This window comes from Branchiostoma floridae, chromosome 10 (assembly GCF_000003815.2).
Source record: "Branchiostoma floridae strain S238N-H82 chromosome 10, Bfl_VNyyK, whole genome shotgun sequence".
Classification (NCBI taxonomy): Eukaryota; Metazoa; Chordata; class Leptocardii; order Amphioxiformes; family Branchiostomatidae; genus Branchiostoma; species Branchiostoma floridae.
The window spans coordinates 10652146-10667647 of NC_049988.1; the positions used below are offsets into that span (position 1 = coordinate 10652146).

General features: G+C 43.2%; 1 protein-coding gene across 3 annotated transcripts; it reads left to right on the top strand.

Moving 5' to 3' along the window:
• Positions 1–2458: 2458 nt before the first annotated feature.
• LOC118424010 (fibrillin-1-like) lies at positions 2459–13257 on the top strand. Of its 3 annotated transcripts, XM_035832403.1 has the most exons (13): positions 2459–2629; positions 5078–5299; positions 5651–5815; positions 5973–6074; positions 6908–7129; positions 7447–7611; positions 7876–8469; positions 8587–8640; positions 8772–10958; positions 11100–11186; positions 11663–11780; positions 11904–11946; positions 12275–13257. In XM_035832403.1, exons 1-13 carry the CDS (start codon positions 2575–2577, stop codon positions 12380–12382), a joined length of 4122 nt encoding a protein of 1373 aa, XP_035688296.1. In that variant the 5' UTR covers positions 2459–2574; the 3' UTR covers positions 12383–13257. The 3 variants fall into 3 exon arrangements, with proteins under 3 accessions (XP_035688296.1, XP_035688298.1, XP_035688297.1); XM_035832405.1 differs by lacking the exons at positions 5973–6074; positions 6908–7129; positions 7447–7611; XM_035832404.1 differs by lacking the exons at positions 5651–5815; positions 5973–6074; positions 6908–7129.
• The last annotated feature ends 2245 nt before the right edge of the window (positions 13258–15502 follow it).

The window sequence follows — 15502 nt, forward strand, 5'->3', positions numbered from 1 at the left end:
AAAATAAAGAGATATATTTTTCTTTGTAACTTAATTCTTTGCATCGTCTGAGTTAGCATATACATACTCTCCAAGCAGAAGTTAGTCGTTTTTAGTCGTGTTTATCGGGCTTTCTATTTTGTATTGTATGTTGATAGAAAGCCCGATAAAAACGACTAAGCAAAACAGCAGGAGCCTAAACTCTGTTTGGAGAGTAGCATATACGCGCTATAGTTTCCTGATCAAACCCTCTTAGCCACATATAGCTTATCTGTGTCATGTAATCTATCTATTTTATTTATTCATTAAGAGAGTCACAGAGATCTATTGAGGTCTAAGAGGGCAACAGGAAAGTACAGTCTTGACAAGGCCGACACCTCCACCTTAGTCTGATAATAACCACTGGATCAAATAATGGGATCCTATAATTGGATTGGCCTCGGTTGAATGCTTAGGCCCCTTTCCACAAGAAAGAAAATACCGACCATCTTCTCAATATCAGGCGACTTTGAAAATGTGACATGTTGCAAGTAACCATTGTCATATTTGACCCAAGTTATAATACTGCATTGTATAAAGGCTCAACTGAATGGGTTGAAATCGTAGGTAGAAATGCTAATCTCTAGGGAACATGGCATTTAGATGTGGAGAATCATTGAATAGAACTGGCACCGTTTTATTGCCCCCAGATTAAAGTTTTCTTGTAGCGCCATGCCGGATAGGTGACAAATGTCATGACCTTTCCACAAGTCAAAGTAAACCACACCTGATGAAGGTCTTTATTCCTACCAAACAATCTTGATTATCTCCAAGTCATAGCCTGATTTAGATGACATTGTGGAGAATCAACTATTTTTGTTTCTTATTGAATAAAACTGGCACCGTTTCAACCGCGCTTAAGTTTTCCTGTGGCGCCATGCCAGGATAGGTGACAAATGTCATGACCTTTCCACAAGTCAAAGTAAACCACAACTGAAGGTCTCTATTCCTACTTATTCCTCCCCATTTAACCCACTCGATGGTCACGTAGGAAGATAGAGGTCCTCTGACGCAGCCCGGCGTTATAAACATGATAGAGTCAGCACAGGAATTCTACGTGACTTTTTTTAACATGCACCCACACTTCCTGTCTATCATCAATTGGTTCGCAGCTGACCAACTAGTCGCGTTTTATTTTGTACTTGATAACATTATCTGTTAAGAAACTTTATTGGGAAGACGCCAAATTAATCAAATCTTTGTCAGACATTGACACGACAGTAAAAGCCATAATGTTCAGTGTCGGTTGTGAATTTGTAGTAAGCCGCACACACACTGCTGATAGATCTATTTTGTTTGAAGTACCGACACATACAGTTGTGTGACGAGTGAACTGAACTGAACTGTGGTGAGTGTGTAGGGAGGGGGTGAGGTGGGGTCGGCTGGAGGTACAAAGGAAACACGCCTGCTTACACTATCCGATAACTTCCAGTCGTTAACATTAAGATATGAAATAATTCTAATAATCTTCGACTTCTAATCAACACTCCCCAATACAGGTTTACAGGACAGATAGCATCTTCTATATACATGACTATGCCTGCTTGATTCATCGATATTCGTCAGAGTCAAACCTAACGAAACATTTCTTGCAAATGCATTCCATTCACATTTAATCAATATTGCACACTTGGATCATGCATTAGAGATGACAATTAGTCACAGGTATGAAAAAATTAATAACTCTCCGTAAAAAAACTATGACATATACCGTTATGAGTGGTATGTAAGGGAACATCCGACTATTAATTTTCTGTTGTAGTGTTTTACGTCAGCTGATTAGGCTTATATGAGTTATCTAATACCAAACGTGCGCCGTAGTGTACCACAACATGCTTATCAGTGTAGGGAAGAAAAACAACTAGCGTCAAGGGCTATACAATGCGTTTACACATGACGCCATGACAATTAAGATGACATCTTTCGAACTGTGTACTTGTTTAGCCTATCTATTAGTGTAGGTAATTACATACAAACAACGTCAAGCAAGGCCGACAAGCTCTGTGGTGAACAATACTTTAGGAATGCACTAACCTACTACGAGGATTTGACTGGTTAACGATGACGTACAGGCTAAATTACGTATCTAAAACCCTCAGGCACAAAGGTCAAATTTAAACGTCCAACTGTTAACGCCCACAGCAAACCACAACAGAAGGAAAACGCCTATCTTTATTTTGAATTTGGTAGTTATTGTACTCAGCAACCGGTTCTGGTAAAGTTTAACACACTCTCTTCTATTCTTGCTCTATAACAAGAGAAGTACAGGTTATGGTTTTTCAAATGTTCACCCAAACAAGTACGGTGTGAGAATTGACACAGACTCAAATGACTGCTGTTTTCTAGTGACGTCAGAGACCACGTGATAGGAATGGTGATGACGCGACCTTCATGCTTTGTTACTCACACCAAGTACACTATATAAACCCGTGTCTTCCAATTTTAGACACAAAACAGTAGAGACACAGACGAGACAAGACTTAGAGAAAGAGCTTATTTTTGTATAAGAAGTTATTTTATATATATTATTTATTTCTGATTGCTATTTGTTTCAAGATGAAGTGTATACAAATGGTCATGGCAATTCTCCTCGCAGCAAAGTCAGCGATGGGTGAGTACATCTCTTTTCTTAGGAAGTTTAGGAAGTTGTTTCAGACTCGAAGAGAGAGAGAGTTCATCACTTATTGTGTAGCTCTACAGAACGAGTTTATGGGCTTGTAAATATTTTAAAGTACTTCATTTGGCATGAGAAGTAACTTTTACCTCAGCTGAAAAGGTTACATTTTTCAGTGGCGCGCGAAAATAGTTTGGGAAAAGAGTAAAATTTACATATACGGATTCACTGCTACGTATAAGTATCTTAGGTTCAAGTAGAATTTGTAGTAATATCGGTAAGATGTAAATCCATGTTGAACATCAATCTTACTAGAAGAGGGCAAGTAGAATTGGTCAGTCTTGACCATAGCGGTATGGTGACCATGGGGGCCCCGGGCGCACGTACAGGGATGGTAGTCAGGTCTGGTACAGTCAAAAGGACAATAGATTAAGCCTCTCTTCGACAAATAACACTTCAATATAATCAATTATAAAAGTTGGGAATTAAACCTAATTTCGACATAATCGATCTATCAAGATATCAACAGTTTTCTTATACTATGAAGATAACGCCCGTGGTTTCTAATATTGTTTTCTGATCAAGTTGAAGAAAGAAAAGGGTATTTTCATCATACTTCTGTTTAACTTTTAGGAGTTCGCGTTTCTCATATTCACAAATGTAGCAGCATCGTATATTGATATCTTCTCTGCAGATATATTTTCCACCTCTGACATGTGTTTTTTGCTCGATTGAATGAGTTGAGATTTGATGTACCGTGGGAATGTAACGGACGGCCAGGTATGCACATCGCGCAAAAAGGTTACAGGGCATTCTGGCAGAACAAAGTTGATAATCACTCCCATTATATCTCATCACGTACTAGAATACGCCCTGATACTGTACGAGCGTCAAGTTACTTGGGTGTAACTTGGACAAGCAATTTAAAGAGGGTCATACCGAATATAATATCACTCAAATATCATACACCAATCCCGCTAAAATATAGAAGAAAAATTATGTAGCTATAGAACGATCATATTTTAGACGATGTGTCAATACTATATTATATATACCACCCATTTGACTAACTAGATTAAAAATCAATTAGAAACTCATTTTAAAAATTGAATAACCTAGAGTAGTTTTATGGGCCTCTAACGACATTTTAGAGCTAGAAATTATAGTCATTGTGCGAAAGGCCGCCCATTATGTTGTTACCAGCTTAGTCATACAGCTTTGACCACACATGAAGAGTGCGCAAATTTGTACATATGTTCAACAATGCGGGCATATTTACAAAACATCGGGTACACACGAATACTACACACCCCATTTATCCTAGATATGATGTGATTTCATTATATTGCATCGTGCATACGCCCTAAAGTTGTACTATCACGTTAACGTCATCAGTTTATTTGGGAGAAGTTCTAACTTGTACTATCACAAGCGTCAATTTGTTTATCAATTATTTGGGAGTAGTTCTCACTTGTACTATCACGAGCGTCAGTTTATTTATCAATTATTTGGGAGTATTTCTAACTTGCACTACCACGAGTCAGGGCGAGCGGTTATCCAAAATGTCAACATGGATTCATGAGCGTCAAAAGCCACGAAGACAACACACCCACTTATACTAGATATAATACTACTCATTCTCATCATATCTTGTCGTGTATACGCCCTAATAATGTACTATCACGAGCGTCAGGTTATTTGGGTGTAGTTCTAACTTGTACTATCACGAGCGTCAGTTTACTTGGGTGTAGTTCTAAATTGTACTATTCCGAGCCAGGGCAAGCGGTTATTAAGAAGTTCACCTTGGATTTATAGGCGGCAAACAGACGTGTTTTCAAAGTTCAGTCAAGAGTAAAATACGAATAGAACACACCCAATTTGCCTTTACGTTCCACACCCTTGTGACAGCGGCGCCATCTTCAAACTACACAAGTGTTACTTCACCCCCACTGAGTAAATTAATTAACTTTTGGGTGTGCCTCAATGTCGGTATACGAGTATCTGCCGGCATGTACCTGTGGTTCTGATTTACGTCAATGAATGAAGTCTGACATCTCGGACTGCCTGTTTACGTTTACAGTAACTGTTTTAATATCGTATTGGTGGAATCACTAGTTTTGATTGACAGCTAGCCAGGACAAGCACATGTCGACGCCATCTCATCTCTGTCTACTTAATCAGACTTAGCCTTTGAGCTACGTTATGGTTTTACTTACTACAAACAGCAGTTTATCACAAAGGGCACAAGTAAGATAAATTATAAGTTTTGTAAGTATATATATACAAATATAGCTCTTTTTTCTGCCAGGGGCTCCAATGATCCTTTGAAAATTTTCAGACCGAAAATCGTGCGACGTCATAGGATAAACGTGAACTCACCCTAATAAGCACTACAGCACTTTCCCTGTGTATACATACTAATGTTCCTTTTTGTTTCTTCACTAGCTGCTTGTCCAATAAGTTATAAGGATGGTGAGTACGAAGGAAAGTGCTTCAGAAGAATCGACTGCCTGAAATGTAAGACTTCATACCAGGGCGCTAGAGAAGTGTGTGCGCAAGACGGCGGCCAGATTGTTACCGTACAAACCGAAGAGAAATACAACTATTTGGTGCGGAAAGATTCACATAGAGCCTTCTGGATCGGACTGGACGATATTCAGACTGAAGGTGCCTATACTACAAATTATAAGCTTTTAGATACTTACTGTAGAGTTGTAATTGTTTCCCTTGCCTGTTGTGTGTGTGTGTGTGTGTGAGTGTGCATATGTTTCTATGTGCGTGTGTGTGTGAATGTTTCTGTGTATGTGCGTATGTGGTGTGTGTTTGTGTGTGTGCGTATGTGGTGTGTGTTTGTGTGTGTGTGTGCATTTGTGTGTGTGTGTGTCTATGTGTGTGTGTGTGTGTGTGTGTGTTTGTGTATGTGTGTGTGTGTATGTTTGTTTGTGTGTCTGTAGCGTCCTTACATGATTTTTTTCTTCAAAAGACATTAAAGAACATTACGGAAATATTGTTTTCCAGGGTCTTTTGTATGGAATGATGACTCTGAATTGGGGTCGTTGGCACCGTGGGATGCCTCCGTGAAAAACACAGACGACCTGAACTGTGTAGCGATGGGGAGGGAAACCCAGTTCAGATGGGTGCACACGGACTGTAACTTCAAACTTCGGTATCTTTGTGAAATAGGTATGTACATGCTTACGGCCTAAGCGGTCTGCTCAAATATTGACATTTATGAACACTGCAATGGAATGATATCCACAAGCGTCTAAAGAACACGACGTTTGTTCAATCAAGGCCAACAACAAATAAAGATGATGCAGTATGAAATGTTTTGTTACAGATGCCATCCCGGACTTGCCTGTTCCTGGTGGGAATGGCGCCCTCCAACCAGTGATAGATCGTCAGCCACCGGCAGAATTGATCAGAAAGTCATTGACAAAAGGTGAATGGCTTAGCGTACTTTACTGTGCCTCTAACGACAGTTTTCATGCTAGAAATTATAGTCTTTGTGAGAAACACCGCCCATTACATATTGTTAAGGCTTAATCATACAGCTTTGACCACACATGGAGAGTGCGTACAACTTTTTTATATGTTCCATCATGCGGGCATGTTTACAAAACTCAGAAAAAGGGTACACACGAATACAACCCATTTGTTCTAAATATAGTTCTAATTTTTCTCATCATATTTCATCGTGTGTACGCCCTAAAGTTGTACTATCACGAGCGTCAGGTTATTTGGGTGTAGTTTTGTCTTGCACTATCACGAGCCAGGACGAACGTTTAACAAGATCAATGACCCCAATTAGTAAAATGATTAAGTGTTGGGTGTGTCTCACTGTCGGTGTGTCTGTCAGCCTGTGTGACTTACGCAAATGGATGAAGTCTGGCATCTCGGACTGCCTGGTTACGTTTACAGTTTTGACATCGTATTGGCGGAATCACTAGTTTTGATTGACGGCTAGCCAGTACAAGGCAAACGTGTCCATGATTATGGTTAAGCACACTGTCTACTTAGACCTAGACTTGGGGCTACGCTATAGTTTTACTTACTAAAAACAGTATCTCACAAAAGGCACATGTGTCTCACAAAGGGATAGTGTTCTGTGCATGTTACGTAAAAGCCTGCCCTAGATCCTCGTCGGGGGTATGTTCCTCCCGAAGACCGAAAATCGTGCGACTTTCTACGATATATTTGAACGCACCCATAGCTACAGCACTTTCCCTGTGTATGTACTACTACTTAAATGTTCCTTTTTTGTTTCTTTACTAGCTACGTGTCCAACAGGTTATAAGGATGGTGAGTACGAAGGAAAGTGCTACAAGAGAGTCGACTGCCTGACCTGTAAGACCTCATACCAGGAGGCCAGAGAAGTGTGTGCGCAAGACGGCGGTCAGATTGTTACCGTACAAACCGAAGAGAAATACAACTTTTTGGTGCGGAAAGATTCACACAGGGCCTTCTGGATCGGACTGGACGATATTCAGACTGAAGGTGTCTATACTGCAAATTATATGCTTTAGAAACTTGCGTAGAGTTGTGCTTGTTTCCCTTGCCTATGTGTGTACAGTATGTGTGTGTGCATGTGTGCTTTTGTGTGTGTGTGTTTTTGTGTGTGTGTATGTGCGTGTGTGTGTGTGCATTTGTGCGTGTGTTTGTGTGTGTATGTGTGTGTGTGTGTCTGTGTGTGTGCATTTGTGTGTGTGCATTGTGCCTGTCTGACTGTCTGTGTGTCTGTGTGTATGTAGTGTTATTACATGACTTTTTCTTCAAAAGAAGTTAAAGAACATTATGGAATTTCTGTTTTCCAGGGTCTTTTGTATGGAATGATGGCTCGGCATTGGGGTCGCTAGCACCATGGGATGCCTCCGTGGAAAACACAGACGGCCTGGACTGTGTAGTGATGGGGAGGGAAACCGAGTTCAGATGGGTGCACACGGACTGTAACTTCAAACTTCGATACCTTTGTGAAATAGGTATGTACTTGCATATATACGGCCTAACTAAGCGGTCTGCTTAAAGTTGGTTGACATTTCAACACCGCAATGAAAAGGGCCTGTGGGCCGATTTGAGCTTTCACGAATGAACAATGGTCAGTTCAAACAAACAAATATTGACATGACATTTAATAGAAACATTACAATGGCATTGTATCTACACTCGTCTAAATAACACGACGTTTGTTCGAATATGGACGATGTAATAGACCAAAAGCAAATGAGGATGACTTTTTTTTACAGATGCCATTCCTGACAAGCCTGTGTCTGGTGGGGGCGGTGTCCTTGAACCAGTGACAAAAGCAACGACAAGTCCTCAGCCTTCAGCATACACCACGCCAACCCCTTCCAAAACAAACACCAACGGTCACACAACGCCCCAAACGGCATCTACTGGCTCTGCAGGCAGTGCTCAGACGTCCAGCGGGGGTCAGAATCCTCCGGGTTCCGTTTGTCCGACAAACTACCACGATGGGCATTTTGACAACTACTGCTTCAAGAGGATCGACTGTCATGGGTGCAGAACGGGGTACGAGAACGCCAGGGCCGACTGTGCGAACGACGGAGGCCGACTGGTACAAGACATCACACAAGAGAAGTACGACTATCTGGTGAAGGAGGACATGCTGTTGATCTACTGGATTGGACTGACCGATGTGGCACGCGAGGGGACGTTCGTGTGGGAATACGGGGCTCCGCTGGGCAGCTTCCACCCGTGGGACCCGTCTACACCAAACACTGAAGAGGCCGACTGTGTCGCCATAGTGCGGGACAACAACTTCTCCTGGGCACGACTCGACTGCGCCACTGGTCTCAGATATCTTTGTGAAAAGCAAGGTGAGTACGCGCGCAATGCTCATGGAATGTTTTAAGTCATGTGGATTCATTACTCTAGTTTGCAACAATGCTGAAAAGATGATCTCGACTAAATTGATTCTGATCTTACCTTTTCAGCAATACCTGCATCTGAGCAAACACCGACCACACCATCCGGCAACGTTATACCAGGTCAGTACACTTTCTTAAATCATTTATAAGAAGTAGCGTAGCTGTGTGCTATATATCATGGACCTTTGTAATTTCTGTGGACTGTACTTTGTACACAGTAGAGATAAAGATGTCTTTTTCTCCACTTCCAGCTGTGAACGAATGTGTCGCCAAAACTTCGCCATGCGACGCCAACGCAGTGTGTACCGACCTCAGCGATGGCTTCACATGCAGCTGCAACTCCGGTTACCAAGGCGACGGCTTCACCTGCTCTGATGTTAACGAGTGTAGTACAGGAACGCCTCCTTGCGACGCCAACGCAGACTGCACCAACACCGTCGGCTCATTGACGTGCAGATGCAGACCCGGTTACCAAGGCGACGGATTCACGTGCTCTGATGTTGACGAGTGCGGTGCAGGAACGCCTCCTTGCGACGTCAACGCCGACTGCACCAACACAGACGGATCCTACAACTGCAGATGCAGACCCGGTTACCAAGGCAACGGATTCACATGCTCGGATGTTGACGAATGCGGCGATGAAACGCCTCCTTGCGACGCCAACGCAGACTGCACCAACACCGTCGGCACATTCATGTGCAGATGCAGACCCGGTTACCAAGGCGACGGATTCACATGCTCCGATGTTGACGAGTGTAGCGCAGGAACGCCTCCTTGCGATGCCAACGCAGACTGCACCAACACCGTCGGCTCATTCACGTGCAGATGCAGACCCGGTTACCAAGGCAACGGCTTGACCTGCTACGATGTTGACGAATGTAGTGCAGGAACGCCTCCTTGCGGTGCCAACGCAGACTGCACCAACACTGATGGCTCCTACACCTGCAGATGTAGACCCGGTTACCATGGCAACGGGTTCGTCTGCTCCGATGTTGACGAGTGCAGTGCAGGAACAGCTCAATGCGACACTCAGGCGACCTGTACCAACACCGACGGCTCTTACACGTGCAGATGTAACGCCGGTTACCAGGGCGACGGAAGAGCGTGCTTTGATGTGAACGAGTGCAGCACAGGCACGGCGCAATGCGATGCCAACGCTCAATGCACCAACACCGAGGGCTCCTACACCTGCAGATGCAACAGCGGTTACCAAGGTGACGGCCTGACCTGCGCCGATGTGAACGAGTGCAGTACAGGAACGCCTCCTTGCGGTGCCAACGCTGACTGCACCAACACAGACGGCGCATTTACGTGCAAATGCAGACCCGGTTACCAAGGCGACGGGATAACATGCACCCCTAGTTCAGATGGCTGTACTTTAGCAAACACTCCATGCCACGCAGATGCCGACTGTCAACACAGTGGCGGGTCCTTCACGTGTCAATGCCGAGAAGGGTACGAAGGAAATGGCCACACCTGCAGCGACGTGAACGAGTGCTCGGCTTCGACGCCGCCATGCGGCCTCAATGCAATCTGCACCAACACAGACGGATCCTTCACCTGCGAGTGCCAACATGGTTACCATGGCGACGGTTTCCAGTGTACAGACATCAACGAATGCTCGACCACGTCCCCCTGCGACCAGAATGCTTACTGCAGGAACACGGAAGGATCGTACGTCTGCACCTGCCGTGACGGTTACCAAGGCGACGGACGGACATGCACCGACGTCGACGAGTGTGCTGTGTCACCTTGCGGCCAGAACGCGCGTTGCAGAAACACCGCTGGGTCCTTTACATGCAGTTGCCACAACGGTTACCAAGGCGACGGCATCACTTGCAATGACGTAAACGAGTGCGCCACGTTGGCTCCTTGCGACGCCAACGCAGACTGCACCAACACGATCGGCTCCTTCCAATGCTCCTGTCGGGAAGGCTATCAGGGCGACGGACGGACATGCACTGACGTGAACGAGTGTGAGGCGTCCCCTTGCGGCACCAATGCACGTTGCAGAAACACAGCTGGGTCTTTCGTCTGCAGATGCAACAACGGTTACCAAGGCGACGGCATCACATGCAGCGACATAGACGAATGCGCCACATTGGCTCCTTGCGACGCGAACGCCGCCTGCACCAACACGATCGGATCATTCCAGTGCTCGTGCCGCAATGGCTACCGAGGCGACGGCAGAACCTGCACGGACATCAACGAATGCATCGCTTCACCTTGCGGCGCCAACGCACATTGCACCAACACCCCTGGGTCTTTCAACTGTAGATGTGCAACAGGCTATCAAGGTGACGATCGTACCTGTAGGGACATAGATGAATGCGCCACGTCCACCCCTTGCGATTCCAATGCAGACTGCACCAACACTGTCGGCTCCTTCCAGTGTTCATGTCGAGATGGCTACACAGGAGATGGAACCAGCTGTACAGGTACTCTCATAGATTCCTACCTCTCCTAACACTTCTGATAATTATGCCCATCTTCACTGTACTTGTCTTAGCCAGAATATACTATGTGCAAAGGTCAATTTGACCACTTCCAACTCACCTTCCGAACTGGTCTCTTCTCAGCTGATGGATCTGCTGATGCCCAAGACGGAAGCGGTTCCGGGTCAGGGAGTCCTACTTCCGGTTCGGATGGAACCAAGTCGTCCACAGGTAGGTACTCTTACAACTCGCTAAGGTTCATCAAAGTTCATCTAATTGTTCTTAGTAGAATTTGTACCGCTGGGAATTGCAGAGATATGGCAGAAACTTCATACTTTTATCACTAAGCTATGGAATATCCTGCACGATAAAATGATATGGATTCATCAATTTGCCATGCTTTATTGCATGTAGACAGATACTGACTGTTCAACACGATTAACAGTTCAACCTATAGTCGCATGACAATTCAGCTGTTCGACCAATGAGAGTGTGACTGTATGTCCGCTAAATTTTCATCTTTATGTTTTCATTTTTCATTTTCATTCTATACTTGACAGATGTGGGGGTATGGGACAGGTCTATTCTGCTTGTGGACTTTGAAAGACAGACAGTGTGGCAAACAGATTGTATTCAGGATAGCCGATTGCAAAAAAAGAGACTAACGTTATATTTGCTGACATCGTCCCATTTGTTTGTCATCCCAGGTCTGGGTACAGTTGGGCTCATAGCGCTCCTGGCATCTCTTGGAGCTCTCCTCTTGGTGTTCATGTGTGCCCTGCTACTGTGGGGGGCCAAGAAACGACACAGGAAAACTCCCAAGAAGTAAGTCATTTTGCACAGCGGTATATTCGCAAGACAGTTTTATATCAAATCTAATATGTCATTTACTTACTATTGTTTGTACCAGGCACAATATTAACGTCATGGCCATCTTGTGTTTCACAGATATTACGTCCAGGAGCCCATCCCAAGGGATATGCGCCTCAAGGTAAATGCACACATTTTTGTATTTCAAAGTCAAAAAATGGACTTTCAGTGGTTGAAAACGAAGTCTATTACATCCCATACAGACAGAATGAACACTTGTTTTTAGCTTGATGTTAAGATGTGTTTGTGCGAACGTTTTGCAGGATGTATTTTAGCGTGATACTGCGATGTGTTTGCGTGTTTTGTAGGATGTTTTTAGCTTGATATTGAAATATGTTTGAGTGTTTTGTAGGACACATTTTTATCTTGATACTGAAATGCGTTTGTTTGTTATTTTTGTAGGATTTATTTTAGCTTTTTACTGAGATGTGTTCGTTTGCTTTTTGTAGGATGCAGACACGATGTACAACCCAGGAATGCCGAAGGGCACACCACCACAAACAAGGAAGTCAGCCCATAGTTCCCGCGCTGGTAGCCTGGACAATCTGGCTGTCTAAACACCTTGTAACAGCTACATGTAGTTTATATGGCTGACACTCACAAAGCTCCTTAACGGAAACAGCATTGCCAAGACTTTGCATATAAAAATGATTTGCTTGTTATGTTGCATTAAATACAAAGGCAGCTTATACTCAAACGTACCAGCCAATGTAAGCCACTAGTCTTCCTTTGAAAATACAATGCTAGTCATTTGATCTTTGCTGGGTTCATGTCATGCATATGTTTGCAATTTGGCTGAAAGCACTTCTTAGACAAGATGTTTTGTCTTATGTGAAAAATGATTTTGTGTCGCACTTTAATCTTTCGGATGCATTGAGCAGTGTACATTTAATATTTTGAAAGTATCAAGTTAATGGATACTGCCTGCTGTAGAATTGCGCATTGCAAATGAAATATGAATTTGACTCTTGCTGTGTTCTCTACAGCATCAGCACTATGAATTATAAACCTATCAATATTATATCCTTTGCTAGAATTGCTTTGCTACCAGCCCATATATGGATACCATATCATGATGATTTGGCTAGATATCATGATCATAAAATGCTATATCTAATGTTCCATTAAAATAAGTAGGCCTACAAAGAATTACTCGATCATATACACAGTTGCGTTGAATATCCCTAGATAATAACTGAATCATTGATAATATTGTCATCTTATAAGATTGCTGGCGGATAGGTATATCAGAAAAATCCGCATGAAGGATCCACGATAATATACAAAAATGTTGCATTTAGAAAAATCGATGAATTGCTTGATCATATAGCGTTGTATTAGCTATGCCTTTGTTGGATATTATAAAGCATGGTATTGTCATTAGATAATCAACATGATGGCTTGTATTGGATAAAGCTGGTCTTACAAATGACACTTGTGCATGTGTTTATTGTTATTCTGGTTAAAAGATATAGAAGAGGGGAGAGACTAAAAATGTGTCAGTCTATTATAATAAGTATAAATGTATCGGCAGGTTATCATTTGTTTACATTGAGAAATTTTCGTTAATAGACTCTTATTACATTCCACCAAGTGTGAGGTAATGTAAAACATGGTAAGGTTGATGACCTCATGCCCAGTAAGACTAACACGGGACGTCAAACCGTGTTTGAACACGCTTGAAGAGAAGGTATAATTAAAAGGCTCCTCGCCGATCGCCCACATCAAAAGACAAGGATAGATAATGGGAAGATAAAGTGTTATCTTTTGTACAGTTTTGTTCCATAAAGAAATGTTAACCTTGGATTGTAGATCTTACGCGTAATTCACCGACAAATCGCCTCAAAGATAGCATCCAAGAACTGTGTACGTTATGCTGAACATTAAATCTCGTCTTAATGCATTATTTAGCCCATTGCCAGGTCCCCAAATTTGACATATCGGTACCCTCTTGGGTGGCAAATTCTCCTTGTTATTCTTTAATAGTAGGAGGCATATGGTATATATTTTGATGTGATAGCCATTCTGATATGGTACCTTTATACCTCAGGCCTTCTACTATTCAAAAATAACAAGGAGAATTTGCCATTTTTTGCGATTTTTGGTCTGGTCCATGGACTAATATTGATATATAATGACAGAAATTATAGCTAAAAGCATGTTTTCTAGAGCTACAAGCTTATATATGAAAACAAAAGACTATTAATGAAAATGTCTTGATGCTGTTGTGATATCCGTTAAACTCCCATTCCTTATACCTCCCTCACATAAGGCGAAAATCGATCGGACGACGAGTCTGCGAGCTCTAAATTACGAGGAGGCATGATCCTGCTGCCGAAGAAGAAATGGCAGAGTTCCCCCCCCCCCCCCCCTTCCCGTCAGGGTCATGCCTCCTCGTAAGTTAGAGCTCGCAGACACGTCGTCCGATCGATTTTCGTCTAATGTGAGGGGGGTATTTCGACGGCGATCGCGCCACGACCTCGCCGTGACCTTAAATGGTTTTTTTGCAAGATCTTGACTCCATGATTTGAATATCATGGAAAATGTAACTGAGTTTGATTGAATAGACACCAAATGTAAAATACTAGATTTTTTTTATCAATGGAATTTTTAACCCTTGTCCTGCTGAGATCCTTTTGCCAAATTAACCCTCCTAAGCTGGTCCTCCGGTGGTGCTGCTGCCGATTTACTTATTCCCAAATTGATGCGGTTTGCTGCGGTATGTCAGATTTAGTTAAGAAATGCCCCGTAAAGATACTGAGACCCACATAAAGGCATTTATATATGTGTATTTTACATATATAAACGGGCTCAGCAGGACAAGGGTATCATGGCCACACCCCCAACCCACACGTGTCACCACACGTTCCTGCATAACGTTTGGTGGGATAGGGGAGGGGGGCTACAATACGCACGATACGCACCACCACACCCATTCGTACACGCCCGTGTGGACCCCCACTGTAGTAAAATTGATATTTTGAGATGTCAGGTATCACTCTATGATGACAAATGTTAACTACTCGCTAGGGGAGGGTACGTGTAAAGATGTCATTCAAAGATCCTCCCTGTCACCTTGTTATTTCTTAGTATCCCGAGTAAAGTTAAGGCCTTTTCTATTGCCCAGTCAGATACAGAAAAAACATCCATTGCAGTCAAATCTTTGCATCATACACGTTATAATCTTGTACACTTGCGCCGAAGTGACTATATCTAAAACTAGAGGTGGTATCTCAGTGCACTTGGGGTATCGGTGCGGCACATGTGGGGTTCGAATTTCAGAGATAAAGAACGAATTTTCGTACGTTTTGTGTATTTTTCTTTGTCTTCTAAGTCATACTTTTACGTATTACGCAATTTGTCTAAAAAAATCGGCAAATATAACACAAAAGTGCCGCAGTGAAAGAACCCACAGTACCGCACCGGTTCACCAAGTGTAGTGAGATAGCACCTTAAAAGCTCACTGCTTTCACAGTCGAGTTGATTTTGTACCCGCAGTGTTTATAGCCTTGGGTACCAGCAGCTTGCCTAGACTGAAGAACCCATTTGTCAAATTATAGACTCAACAAAAGTGGAGAAACCGGTTGGATTATTTCACTCCAGGACACGTTGCCGCCTCAGCTAGTGAACCTTGCATCGCCCACAGCATTCCATAGGTTACTTGTAAGACAATGTCA